Raw genomic sequence first — 15,363 nt, 5'->3', positions numbered from 1 at the left:
GCAACCTGAGCCCCCTGTTCCGCCATGGCCTCCTGAGCCCCCTGATCCGCCATGGCAACCCGAGTCCCCTGTTCCGCCATGGCCTCCCGAATCTCCGCCTCGGGCTCCTCCACCACCTGCTCTGCCGCCGTTGGACGATCCTCCTCCTAGTCCCCCTCCGCCCCTCCCTCTGTTTCTACGGTGCGAGGACGCACCTTCCGGGAGGGGGGGAGTACTGTAACGCCCCTGTGGACTGTTTGTTGTGGTTTCTTCCCTTTGTGTTGGTTTAGCCCGTCTAATCATTAGTTAATCACCGTCATTGTGCTCACCTGTCTGCCTCTAATTATTCACCCCTTATTAGTTCCTGTCTGTCTGAGCATTGGCGGTTATTGTTAATGTTACCCCGAGTGTGTGTCTCACCTACCTGAACCTGCCTTGTTGTGTCTACAATAAATGTCATTATTGGAATCCTTGTCATCCTCGTCGTCCTACCTGCCTCCACACACCCGTTTCCGTAACAGTTGATTTGAATTTGAGAACTTCATTATAATATTCGTATTTGTTAGTTGAAATTTACACTCACAGCTCTGATGTTAAAAAAAGCTGAATCTTTTGATTTGCACACTCAGACAATAATCAAAACGCCCGTGTTTTGAATTCATAGTTGCAGATTAAGAATTACAAATGTGTAAAATGACATTCACATAAACAAAATGACAGACACAAATGTGTACGACATATTTACTTTTGCACTTTACTTCAGTTTCGCTGTACAACCACAAGTCAGCACTTACAACCTCTCAGATCTGGCAGTACAACTTCAAATCCTAGCACTTTGACTTTTGCTACTCCTTTCACGATATTCCTGTAGCAAAACTCACTTGTGCACTTGTAAATGCAGATGCGAGAGAGCAGAACTGGGGATGAGGCTAGGGTGCGAATTAAGTCATTTTATCGGTCGATGCCTGACCAATGAATAAGACCAGCCAGCGCGACTTGCTGTGTGGAAAGAAACCTTTTTATACACAAGTATCAGTAAAATGCTGAAATTAGCCAAATTAGCTTTTACGGGATTTTAAGCCTGTAAGTATGAATCCTTCATCTTGGCATTCAAGTATTATCTGGTAGACAAATAGTGCAACATCTTTCATATGTTACCCCTATATATTGCAGAGTAACATGGATGTAATATGTTCAATCACTTCATGTAATAACCATTAAGGCCAATATAAAGCCATTAAGCCATTCATATTGCACTTGGAAAAAAAAAAGCTGCTTATTGTATTCAGCAGAAGCCTTCAACTTTAACAGTAGTATTTATACTTTGCACGTGAAGTTGTTTTTAATATAAAATTTGACTTACTATGGAATAGGCCAGCACATTTAATCATAGAATTGTTTCTGTATTGGAAGACCTTGACATAATAGTTTGATGTGTGTCAAACTGATGTTTATCCAGGTCCACAGTGCATCACCAGACAACAGTTGGTTTTGTCTGTGTATCACAATGAGCATTTTAGATACAGATTTCAACAGTAGGTAAAAATTTATTGGGAAACGTCAATACTGTAGTACACAAAAAGAAAATGAACATTTTTATTATACAGTACTTTTATTTATGTAAAAATGTGTTAAATGTAAACTGAAAATTCACTCTTGCTTGTTCATTTTTGCACACTCTATAATGTCTTCCCCCAACACCAACACCACCACACATTCTTACATATCTGCCTATTGCTCTTCCATGACAGGAAACTGTGAGTTTTCAGTTTAGATTAACACATATCTACAGATAAAGGTATGTACAGTACTGCTGTAGCTGCTGCCGTTTAGGGGTGTGTCATTCCTCCTTGTTCAAAAATGGCAGTGATTATGCTGGACAAACTCCATATATGCACTTCCAAACTTGATTGTTAGGTTGTGATTCATATTTCATTACAATGACAGGCCATCTGGAAACTTAGCAGACATTACAAACATTCCATGTCAGATATTTATGGAATAAACAGCACATGCATGTCTGACAGATAATTGAATGGACCATTTTGCATCTGATGGCTCACATTAAAATATGTTTATAAGTTGTGAAGAGTTTGACAATTTTACTGCGAATCAACTCATCAGTTTTGATCAACAAGCCATGTGCATTTAGTTATTGTGCAAATTGTAGGCAATTGTACTTACTCTTTTGCACACGTGCCAAAACATATGCTAACTGACCCTTCGCAGGGAGTTTGATTGACAGGCGATCTAACCAATCATAACGCAGAAAAAATGGTGTATTTATGTCTTTCCGCAGTTGAAACAAGATATCTTCTGATGTTCATTCATCTTTATTTCGGGCTATAACTAGTGAAGAAGAAGAGATGATCAGTTCTCATGCTGCTTGAACTGAGGCATTACAGCGATCTGTCACGACACATTAAAGAGACACAAAACGCTATTTATTGCTTGAATTTCTTAAATGTCAAAATTTGAAAGCTGAGACTTTGTTTCATATCAGAAGTAACCTGCTCTGTCTTGTCTGTCGGCACGTTGTCAGTTTCCTCTATACTCCACAATGTATTTTTCACTGCATGTGAACATGATGTGTGGCGTGAGAACACAATGACTTGTCGGACATTGCAACAATAACTAAGGGGGGCGGGTCTATGAAGGTAAAAGAGTAGCAAAACTCGAGAGCTTGTTGATTTGAATTTGAGAACTTGTCATTATAATATTCGTATTTGTAAGTTGAAATTTACACTCACAGCTCTGATGTGAAAAGCTGAACCTTTCGATTTGCACAGACAACAATCAAAGCACCCATGTTTTGAATTCGAAGTTGGGGATTAATTATAGTTAGAGATAAAATTACAAAGGTAGACTTGAGTTAAAAGACCATGCAAGAACATGAAATACTGTAATATATTATTACAGTTATGATAAATGTTCACTTTTGATTAAATGGACGGATGGATGGGTGGATGGATGGACGGACGGATGGATGGATGGATGAAAAATGGAAGGATGGATGGATGGATGGATGGATGGACGGACAGATGGATGGATGGAAAATGGAAGGATGGCTGGATGGATGGATGGACTGATAGATGGATGGATGAAAAATGGAAGGACTGATGAACAGATGGATGGATGGATGAAAATGGAAGGATATATGGATGGATGGATGGATGTAAAATTAGGGTGGCTATACATGCCATTTTTACGGGACACGTCCTGGCTAGGATTTCTATATTTGGCTTTGTTTTTCTGTTTTCATACTTGCTGAAGCTAATGATCGAAAACTAGCTTGACCAGTAACGTGCAGGCATTGTACATAATCAGCCAATCTTGGCACGTGAGAAGGTGGGATCTACAGAGAACGGTCAAAGCGATGCAAATACGCATACAGATTAGATGTGTTCATTCGTTCGTTCGTTCGACTTGAAGCGGCACTGTGCAGACCGATCAATGTTTGACATCAAAGTACTGTGAGAGCGATTTGAAAGCATAAGGAGCTTCTGCTCTCTATAACTCTCACAGATGTCATACACCGATCGGTCTGCGCTGCGCAAACAGCCAACACCTGGATATTTTAGGCAATATAAAAATCCTGGCCAGGACGTGTCCCATAAAAATGGCACGTATGGCCACCCTATGTAAAATGGAAGGATGGCTGGATGGATGAAAAATGGAAGGATGGATGGATGGATGTAAATTGGAAGGATAGACAGATGGATGGATGGATGGATGGATAGAGGGATGGACAGATACAACTTTTGGTTTTAATAATGTATTTCTAAGTATTGAAATTAACATTAACTACTGAGATTAATTAATGCTTTAGAAGTTCATGTTAACTAAACTAGTATTAATAAATGGAACCTTATTGTAAAGAGTTACCAATTTACCATGTACAATGAAAGCCATGCTCAAGGTTGTGTGATTCTGTTTACTCACGTCACTGGGTTTCTGAAATGTTTTTGAAAACTTCAAAGCATGTCGTGCAGTACAGCAAGTCTCACCTCTTGACTTTCCTACAGAGTTGACTTTTTCCTGGATCTTCAACGAATATCCTTCATTCGTGAAGCAAGACACGCGGCGCTTTGTGTCACAGAAAACAGGCAACCTGTACATCGCTAAAGTGGAGCCCTCAGACGTGGGAAACTACACCTGTGTCGTGACTAACTCTGTGACCCAAAGCAGAGTTCAGGGACCTCCCACGCCACTTGTACTCCGCAGTGATGGTGATGGTCTTACCATATGTATTCAGCTCATAAATATGACTCGTATGTGATTTTAAACATGTTTTAATAGGAAAAAAATCACTCTTTTTTCTGTGTTTAAGGCATTATGGGAGAATATGAGCCAAAAATTGAGATCCAGTTTCCAGAAGTTTTGGCTGTTGCCAAAGGGTTGACAGTCAGACTGGAGTGCTTCGCTTTGGGAAAGTAAATATTACGGTTGATACACAATATACTAACAGCAGCTCACTGATGTAGACACTGGGTTTATTTTGCAGTTATTATTTAAAGAGAAATATAGCTCATTAAACAATCAACTTTACCTTTTGCTTTCAGTCCAGTACCTGCTATCACCTGGAGAAGACCAGACGGAGTTCCTTTTCCCAGAAAAGTGGATGTTAACAAATCCAGTGGTGTGTTGGAGATCCCTTATTTCCAACAGGAAGACGCAGGGCCATTTGAATGCATGGCTGAGAACTCCAGAGGCAAAAACACAGTGAAGGGGCGACTCTCCTTCTATGGTAGGGCAGAACTGTTTCAGGGATTAAATAAATGTACTTTCCTTTTGAAGGAACAGTTTAGCCAATTTGAACATCTTCCAAACCTGTATGATATTTTATTGCATGGAACAAAAAGGAGATACTTGCAGAATGTTCAAGTCAGTTTAATTTTATTATCATTGGTATACTATTATTGTTGTTGTTAATATTTTGAATTAGATATTATTTTTTAGATTTTCAGTTTAGTAAAGTTTTAGTAATTTTGTTGTGTTTTTGTCATTTTTTTGTCTATATAGTTTGTATTAAGTTTTAAATTTCAGTTTTATTTTATGTAGTTTGTATGGAAGCTTATTTCTGCCACAGGTTAAAATAAAAAAAAATAATAAAACACGTAACAATAAAAAAACTGCGACTTTTTCATCTCACAATTCTGCCTTTTTTTCTTACAATTTTATTTGTTTATTTCAAATCAAATAAATAAGTTTGTTTGTTTTTTTATGAGAATTTGTGAGATAAAATTCAGAATTGCAAGAAAAAAAGTCTGAATTGTGATTTATAAATTGCAAAAAAATAAATGTAGAATTGCGAGGTATAAACTCAGAATTGCGAGATGTGAATTTATTACTTGCAATTCTGAGAATATATATATATTAGGGATGTAACGATTCACTCAACTCACGATTCGATTCGATTCGATTCACGATCTTGATTTCACGGTTCGGTTCGATTCACGATTATTATTATTTTTTTTTACAAAATGAGATTTAAGACAAATTATAAATTAAATGTGGCCTTTTATTATTCGCTTCTAAAATACAAGTTTTTGTTTACATAATATATGTGTGTACTGTGTATATTTTTTATGTATATGTAAATGCACACACATGCATGTTTATATTTAAGAAAAATATGTACATTTATATATTAAATATATTTATATATAATATAAATTATATTAATATTAATATAAATATAAACGTAAATATTTTCAAAATATATACTGTGTGTGTATTTATATATACATAAAAATATACACAGTACACATATATTATGTAAATAAAAACATATTTTGGAAGCGATTAATCGCGAATAATCATTTGACAGCACTAATATATATATGTATATACTGTATATATATATATATACACAGTATATACAATGGTATAGAGTAATGAACACTTTTATTGTATGGAAAAGAGTAGATTGGACATTTAAAAAAGATTCTACACACTTTCCGTAATCAGACAAATACACAATCAATATTCATGCACCATTAAGCTTTTATGAATGCTTATATATTTGAGTTTATCACTGATCAATGCTGTATGTTTAATTTATATCCCCATTATGTTTTATAACCAGTATGTCAGATTTTCATGAGTATCCCCATATGTTGTAATTATTTGTCATTGCAATTATTTGGCAGGTAAAAATCTATAATCTCCCATAGACTGTATTGTCCATCTATCACTGATGTTGGAGCAATGGAATAATCAATATGAGTCACTGTTGTTTATAACATAATGGCCGAAGTCAAAACTGTGAGCTCCAGCAGTGTGACTGATACCTATAAAGCATGCTACTTTGTTCACGTTTGCACTACGCCGTGATTTATTCTCCTTTCTCTCTCATCTTAAAAGTAAAGTTAAGCCTATGCAAGTCACATTGACCTTCAGCAAAGCCATGAGAATCAATCTAATTTTAATATGTTTTCAAGCCATTTTTTGAATGGTCTTAGCTTTGAGTATAAATATGTAATCAAGGTTAAAACTGTAACATTTGCACTTTTTCTAGCACCTTTTTTTCTGTTGTAATTTGTGCATGTTTGGGAAGGGTGTGCGATGTTCCTCAAAGCAATATTAAAATTAAAGCAATATACCAAATACAGGCTAAAGATCCATAAAATTTGACCCACATTTAACGAGAGCCATGTGCTCAGTGTGAATGCGGTTTACTAAATGTCTTTGTAAACTATTCATACAGAATTGTGCTTTTTTTCCTCATTCTAATGCCATGTTAACTGATTAATAACTGGATTTGTTCATTAATTGGCTCATAAACTGCTTGGTTGGTTTACTGATTCCTAACAGGGGCTAATCAATAAGCAACTCTAAGTGTGTCTGGGATTCTGGGAGCTGTTGAAAATTCATTTTTATCAGCAGCTCTTGATATCTCGCTGTGTGTTTTGTGTTTATTGATGGATCTCAGCGCCCCCTCATCTGGTGGAGAAGCCTCAGGATGTGCAGAAAGCCATTGATGAATCTCTGCTGTGGGAGTGTAAGGCGAGCGCTAAGCCCAAACCTTCCTATAGGTGGCTGAAGAACGGAGAGCCGCTTGAGTCCTTTGAGGTGGGTGATGCGGTTTGCTTTATCTTTAGTGCACCTGAAGAACAAGTTAGCAGATTCGGGAAGTTTAGAAGGAAATCCCAACAGAATTGAATATAGTTTAATTGAACATTATTAAAGGGTTAGTTCACCCAAAAATGAAAATTAGCCTGTGTTTTACTCACCCTCAAAGCATCCTAGGTGTATGTGACTTTCTTCCTTCAGACGAATCCAATCTGAGTTATATTAAAAATTGTCCTGGCCCCTCCAAGCCTTTCAATGGGGGTAAGCGGGTGTTGGTTGTCAACAGTTCAGAAGACGTGAAATAAAGCGCGCGCATCCATAATAAAATGTCCCTCACATGGCTCCGGGGCATGAATAAAGGCCTCCTGTAGCGGATCCATGCATTTTTGTAAGATAAATATCCATATTTCAAAAGTAATAAACACTTTTTTCTCACTTCCACTGACTGTCATACGCGGAAGATGATCCGGCGGATGACGTAGTGCGTCGACGTTGCATGATAAGTGACGAACGCGCAGACAAAGCAAAACAAAACGCCGTTCACGAATTAGAAGCACAAAATGAGGATTTGTAAAGAAAAATGTCGGAGGATTTAGATATAAGCAAAGAGGAGACTGGTTTTCCTTCGTGAGGTACGTTTTATTATGGATGCGTGCACTTTATTTCACGTCTTCTTAACTGTTGACAAACAACGCCTGCTTACCCCCATTTAAAAGGCTTGGAGGGGCCAGGACAATTCTTAATATAACTCAGATTGGATTCGTCTGAATGAAGAAAGTCACATACACCTAGGATGCTTTGAGGGTGAGTACAGAGGCTAATTTTCATTTTTGGGTGAACTAACCCTTTAAGTCTCCATCTTTTCTCATATTTCTTAAAAAAATTTGCTTAATTTCTGAATGTTTCTTCTCCCCATTAGGTCTCATGCAAGGCATGCTGAGAATTACAGTTTCAATTATTTCAACATCAAAAATAATTTTTGAGTTCTTGATTGGTTCGCTTAATCGAAAGCAAATAAAGTTTAGCAGAGAAACACAATATTGTTTAGATCATAAATGATTGAGTAAATCGGACAATCTGTGTTTTGTCTTTTTTTAACCTAATCAGTATATTTTCTTTAGGCACAAGCCAAAATCTTGCATAATATAGGTCAATATAGAACTTAATAAAACTTTTTACAACTTAATTTCACCATAAACAAAAGCGAAATAAAATATGAAAGTACAATTTTCACTTTAGATAAAACTGAAAACAGTAATTCAATATTTAATTTAGTTTACTGTTAATAAAGACAGGAATATATTTTGAAAGACCTTAATGTTTATTATTATCTTTTCAAAAAAGCTTATTTTCTGTTAAATACTAAAAATAAATAAATAAATAAACAAATAAAAACTCTGTCTTTTCATTTTTACTTTGAGAAGTGTTATGTGCTTTTAAACAAACAGAACAAAACAGAAAATAACAAAAAACGGGAATGTGTTTTGTCATTATTATTGGTTTATTTATTTTCGTTGTAAAAATCTTAGTTGTTAAACTTGTTTCAGATGGTTGCCAAAGCAACATTTTATGTTTTCACTAATAGTAATATTTTACTTTATTGCAGATTTATTTCAACTTGGTTCTTTTCATAAAAACTGGTTGAGGTACATTACGGCAACATCACATGTGTACAACAATTCTAAAAACAAGACGTGAATAAAAATAAAAAGTGACTTTCTATTGCCTTTCTCAGGATTATGTTGTGTATTTTTAGGATTCTGTGTATTTCCAGAGCTCCGGTTTAGGTTTGTCTCAGTTGTTGTAAAGTTCAGAGCAGTCTGTGCTGTATTAGTGTCATGTATAACAGAGCTTGTTTCATCACTCTGAGAGATAGTGAACACAATCTCAGCCTGTGAGGCTGCACTCTTAATGAGCTGAGGTGTTACCATTTTGTAAATGTCACCATCGGCTACCTCAGCATTTGATCAATCTCCAGACCAAAAGTCATCCATGTAGTCAGAGGACAAGAAGAAGAGTGTCGTTTGTTATTTGATGATTACAATGAACAGAAAAGGCCATTTCCTTATACTATCCACCATCACCTGAATGCAGTATTGAGAGCATATCACAGAAGATCCATATATCATCACTGTTAGGGAGAAACCCTAAGCAGTAGAGCTAGTAATTTAATTCTAGTTTTCAGTATTTCTCTTTTTCAAAATACAGTAATACGTTATTTTTCTCAGTGGTGTAGCATGACAGAATTATGTCACATTGTATTCCACATGAGTGAGTTGCAGCAGTAATCAAATATGCCCTTCTAGATTTTCATCTCTCTTTCTCAAGCAGCATTGAGAAGTCTGATTCATTGTAGTAAATCGGTTTGTACGGATGGTTCATTTCAAGTCCAATTGATTTGTTTGAGTTATTTTTCAATAGCTTTGAGTTATTGCTCAATAATTTACTTGGCATTTTCTTATTATAAATAAGACCGTTTTTACATTCAATTAGCTGAATTTAGTTTTATTTAGTTTTTTGTGTACAAGATACTGTGATTTTTGTTTAATCTTGATCAGCCCCTTTTTTGTTTTAGTTTTGTTGTTTTGTGTTGTTGCAGTTTTGTTTACAGTTTTGTTTTAGTTTTTGTGTAACTAAAGCTAAACAAAATTTATGATCCCACTATTGTCAGATTTTATGGTTCATTTGAAATATAGTATACAGAGGGTATAGAAAAGAATCACCCCCCTTTAAAATAATTTTGTTGCTTTGCAGCCTGAAATGAAGACGGACACAGTTTTTGTTTTATTCAGCTGTATTTACTCAGTGCAACTTATAACATCCAAGTGAAAGATATAACACCATGTCAGAAAAAAAAATCAAATAAAATTAAAAAAAAACATATAAAAATCTAATATAATCAATGTCATTCTTCTTCAATCACATGAGTGCACTAAAACTAACTGTTGTATAATCTATATTTATTTTATGTACTTTTAAATTATCTATTTTCTCCTATCTATCGATGTTCTTCCTGGTACTACACCAAATATTCATCTGCTTGTGTAAATGTTTACCTCAGCAACAATTTCACACAGGTCAAGCCAATACCCATAATGTTGGGGCAATCTTTGCGATGTCTGTTCAGGTGGGCAACTTAATCAGTCTGGTGCAGCACCGCCCACTCAAACGGCGCTCTCCCGTCGAGGGGGAAAGTGCTGATTTCAGTGGAATGTCACCCCTAATTAATTACCCCCATAAAGCTGATTTCTGCCACCATTTGTCTTTGCTGCTAGAGGCTGTACTGATTTCTCTAGTTTACCCCAGTCAACATGGCACACATATGAAGCAGTCTGTTTATGATATCAGTTAGATTGTGATGCTCCATGTCAGGGCGGATCATGTGGCCAGAGTGTTACACCATTTTCCAGCTGCATTGGAACAATGAAATTCAAGTGGCATAAAGCTAATGCCACCAGACTCTGAAGAGCCCACATGCAGAGAGCGAGCGCAGATATCTGAGCCCTTTAAATCTCAGTTCATTCAACCTGAATGCACCATTCAAATTTTTCACACTCAAGTGAGTTCAATGGCAGCATAACAGGGGCTTTATGAGTAAGTGTTTGGCCAGGATAAAAATTATAGACCGCCCATCAGTAGCAATCCACTGCTACTATGGGATTAGACTCATCCTCCATTCTGCTCCCTTCACATCTGTCATTTTATTATTTTATAGCAGGCACTTTCCGTGAATATGGTAGGCCTATACTTTAGTGGTGTCCCATTCCTTTCACAAATCCTATGTTCTGTTGTTGTGATAGTTTTATCTAAAATAAAATATTATCTAACATTATCTAACAAGTAGCAATGAGAAGTATGATTCTTTCTAGTAAATCAGTTTGTATGGATGGTTCATTTACATTTGAGTTATCACTGTTGCCAGAAATCCATGCAATACATTATAGTTTTGTTGTTGTTATTGTTTTATTTTTTATTTTGTGGAATTTAAGTTAACGAAGCAAATCTTAAGATACCTTTGTTGTTCGATTTTATTGTTCATTTGAAATACATTTTTGAAACAATCTTGAAAAACGGTTTTAGAGATTTCTGTATTTGCCATTAACTACACGTAAATTCTATGTAGTTTTAACACATGAAATGTGTGTCCACTGTTCAAAATGACGATAACATATGATAATTAGTATAAACCAGCGCTCAAGCACACACATAAAGCAAAAGTAACTATGAATGTGTCGGGAAAAAATATCAAGGAGATATTTTAATAATTTAGTCAATGTCGGCTGCAAAGATGCTGACTCGCCATCTCTGCATGGACGCGCCTTTAGAGCAATGCTTTCATACAGATTACATAATCAGAGAGTATTTGTTTTCGATTTGAATTGGTTAATTTAAAAGTACACATTTGAACCTTTCTATAGATATATTTCTCATATCTGTGAGACAAGAAGTCTGTAAACTAAGTTTCGTTCCTTTTTGTGACGCGCTCTAGTTCACGGAGACCGAGACGGCAGAAAGTGCACTCTGTTTGTTTTCTTTATTAACTAAGCTAAGGCTAAGCTTCTTCTCATCGGCTAGAGTTTAATTGACTACTAAGAGGGCAGCCCTTCTTTTTTCATTGACTCTTTGTTGAAAAAGACCAGAAAAAAAGTCCTATTTTATACCTTATTCATCGAAAGTTTCAGTAGCTTCCTCATTTTCACTGATCAAAGCTATCAAAACAGTCTGGGTATGATTTTGCTATTTCTTGGACAAGTTGCATATTTACTGTTTAAATATGTGTAGCCCTTATGCAAGGACAGAAAAGAGGAAAACATTACATGGATTTCTCAGACTGTGTTTTCTATGTAGAATGTGTCTAACATGTAAAATAATACTGGAGTTAATTTTCAATATGTAACTCAAGTCAATTTAATTGTTTTAAATTGAAGTGTGGGATTGTTGTGATGTTTCCAGGACAGAATCCAGGTGGTAAACGGGGCATTATCCATCAGCAGTCTGACCCTGTCAGATACTGGGATGTACCAGTGTATCGCCGAGAACCGTCATGGCCGAGTGTTTACCAACGCTGAACTCAGAGTCATTGGTAAGGAATCACTAAATTCATAGTTACTAAAGATATAGCCAGATGCAGTTTATGTTGACAAATTTGTCTATATATGATATGAAGTTTGTTGTGTTTTGGTGCAGCAGTGCTGTTTAGCAGTACTTGGCTTTTGTTTTCCTCATAAGCTCATTCTATCCACATTGTCAGCAAACGCTACCAATCATTAGTCTTACTACACCCTTTTACGCTGCATTTAAAAACAGTTGACCCGCTATTATGAGGAGCAGAATAACTTTTGACAGGATCAATGATCAAACCCATCTCGGCGCTGAAGATTAAAGGAGTTGACGTTCGAGGCCATTTTATCATGCGGCAGATGAGAAAAGTGCTCTGTTCCCAAGTCCTGTCATTTGTCAGCACAATGGGTGCTTTGATGCTGTCAGCGCTGAGTGCAGATGGATGCCAAACAAGCAGGAAAGTCTAGTATGCTGAAATTGCTGCCTGGGGGAGATGTGAGGTAGACAGTCTTCACACTTTAGAGCCTTTAGATTTGTGCTGGCTGGCTTGACTCGGTTTGACTTAGTGGTGTGCGGGGGATAGCATGAGCTCTGAGTGTGCTCTTAAGTGAGGATATCGCATTAAAAACATCCTCCTCACATGCCTCTGGAAAGTGATACAACAACGAGATTTAGCAAAGAGGGAACCAGATAGATATGTAGCAGGTTGACAGGTTGTGTGGAAGAAAAGGGATCTGTGACTTGACACTGATTGTTTTGTCTTATCCATTAATTTATTCAATTTTATTTCATATGGTAATATTAGAATTTTTTTATACAGTAACTTTCAGAATTTTGGGGTCAGTTTTTTTTTTTTTCAAATCGCTCAAAAGTGACAGTAAAGACATACATTGTTACAAAACAATTCTATTTCAACTTTCTATGAATAATAGAATCCTGGAAGTAGATCTTATTATGGTTTCCACAAAAAAATATTAATCAGCACAACTATTTTCAGCATTGCTAATAATAAGAAACGTTTCAAATCATCATATTAGAATGATTTCTGAAGGCTCATGTGACTCTAAAGACTGGAGTAATGATGCTGAAAATTCAGCTTTGCATCATAGGAATAAATTACATTTTAAAATATATTCAAATAGAAAACAGTTATTTTAAATTGTAAAAAATATCTCACAATATTAATGTTGTAATTGCATTTTTGATCAAATTCATGCAGCCTTGGTGAGCATAAGATACTTTTTTCTAAAACATTAATTAATTAATTAATTAATTAACTAATCAACCCCAAATTTTTGAATGGTATTGTATATTAAAAATGCAATTCATACATCAGTTACTTGAATAAACCTCTTCTAAGAAGAACATGTTTTAATTTTCTGAATTAAAATTTTAGATTATTTGGGGCATGAAAGCTCAGATGTCAGTGTGATGCAACTGTTCTGATGTTAGAAGAACAGAATGTTTGATAAGTAAATCTTATTAAATTATTAGCTGTAATCTATTATTCATATTTTATTATTTATATTTACATTTGTATTTATTCCACATTTTGTATTATATGCCTGTTGTGTAGAAAATATTAAATGTTTTGTTTGAAAAATGTCTTTGTACTGTTTTTCTTCAAAACAATTGACACTTTTTGATATGTTGCTATCTAAAGCAGTGACATTTTTTGTGTGTGTTTTAAGGACTTCTCAAGTACTTTTAGGAGTCAGTCGGTCTATCTTTCTGCCAGTTTTGTAAGATGCTTGTTTTTCTCTTCAAATCAGCAGTGGCACCAGATTTCTCCTATAGTGTGCTAAAGGCACAGACACTGGCTCGGCAGGGTGGAGATGTTTTGATTGAGTGCAGGCCCCGCATGTCCCCGCGCGGGATGATCTCCTGGAGGAAGGGCAAAGAAGCCCTGCGAGAGAGCCACAGGTATTTTTACCAACCCATTTCCCTTTGTCTGCCAAGAACCTGTTTATTAAAGTGATAGAGACAGAGCAATATGATTCAGGTCAGGCAGAGGGTTTTTACTGATCAAAGGCTTGATTATTCACGTCAAAACGTCTCAACAACAACAGCCGCTGCATTTGCATTTACTTGATCTAGAAGAAAAAACTCTTTCAGGTCACAGAATAGCATCAACAGCACTTGAACAATCAACCAATCACTGATTACTGAATCTGTAGTTTCATAAACCATTTGTATTTTGTAGTAATGTAAAATGTAGCAGTGTAAAAGTTCATTTGGACCTATCTTTTGTTGTCTAGCCCATTAATTTTCATATTTATATATACATTTAGGCAGTTGGTTTAAATTTCTTTGATGCAAAAATTCAATCACAAATAGATTAATGTATTTTTTATTGAAAACAAGTATATAAGCATTGCCAATGTTTTTTGTTTTTTTTTACAAGATTCTGTCCATGACTGCATTTAGGCTCATAATATAAATCAGTCATCCAAGATGTTCATGTCTTTCTGTCTTCAGTCACAAAGAAATTAAGGTTTTTGAGGAAAGCATTCCAGGATTTTTCTCCATATAATGGACTTTAATGGTGGCCAGTGGGTTGAAGGTCCAAATTGCCGTTTCAGTGCAGCTTCAAATGACTCTACATGATCCCAGCCGAGGAATAAGGGTCTTATCTAGCGAAAAGATTGGTCATTTTCTAAAAAAAATAAAACTTTATATGCTTTTTAACCACAAATGCACGTCTTGCACTAGCTCAGCTTCATGCATTACGTAGTCTCGTTGGAAAGCTCGCGCGTGACGTAGGCGGAAGTGAACTGATCCTTTAAGTCATTATCCTATAATAAATATATTTAAATAACAGAAAATAATGGGGATCTCTCTGTACAAAGATCATAATTTTAGAACGTAAATTATTAGATAATAATACGCAATTTTACATTTAGGGCTACATGTTGAAAAAATCTTAAAGTTGTCTTAAATTTCTGCATAACATTTCATATGTAAAATGTTCTTGTAGAAATTGCATCTTTATTTTAAATATTCTTAGAAATATTTTTGTCAGTCATTTATATGTGCATTTATATATGTAAACAAAAGACCAACATTAGAATTCAAAAGATTTTTTTGAAAGAAATTAAATGTATACATTTCAAATAAACATTCTTCTTTTAAACTTTCTAAGTGTAATGGTGCTGAAAATTCAGCTTTGCCATCATAGGAATAAATTACATTTTAAACTATATTCAAATAGAAAACATGTTAATTTAAATTCTAATAATATTTTACATT

At 35.5% G+C, this 15,363-nt stretch overlaps 1 protein-coding gene across 1 annotated transcript in view; it reads left to right on the top strand.

Moving 5' to 3' along the window:
• Nucleotides 1-15,363, top strand: part of LOC107663068 (contactin-4-like) — a 65,602-nt gene that overhangs the window by 34,325 nt on the left and 15,914 nt on the right. Inside the window, exons 6-11 of the mRNA XM_016453217.1 lie at nt 4,005-4,208; nt 4,310-4,412; nt 4,542-4,726; nt 6,914-7,053; nt 12,007-12,136; nt 13,887-14,037. Of these exons, the coding sequence (XP_016308703.1) occupies nt 4,005-4,208; nt 4,310-4,412; nt 4,542-4,726; nt 6,914-7,053; nt 12,007-12,136; nt 13,887-14,037 (913 nt within the window). The remainder of the gene's footprint in view (nt 1-4,004; nt 4,209-4,309; nt 4,413-4,541; nt 4,727-6,913; nt 7,054-12,006; nt 12,137-13,886; nt 14,038-15,363) is intronic.

Source organism: Sinocyclocheilus anshuiensis, unplaced genomic scaffold (assembly GCF_001515605.1).
Source record: "Sinocyclocheilus anshuiensis isolate Anshui unplaced genomic scaffold, SAMN03320099.WGS_v1.1 scaffold2161, whole genome shotgun sequence".
NCBI lineage: Eukaryota > Metazoa > Chordata > Actinopteri > Cypriniformes > Cyprinidae > Sinocyclocheilus > Sinocyclocheilus anshuiensis.
The sequence above is the reverse complement of the archived record's forward strand: the minus strand, read 5'-3'. Positions and strand labels throughout refer to the sequence as shown.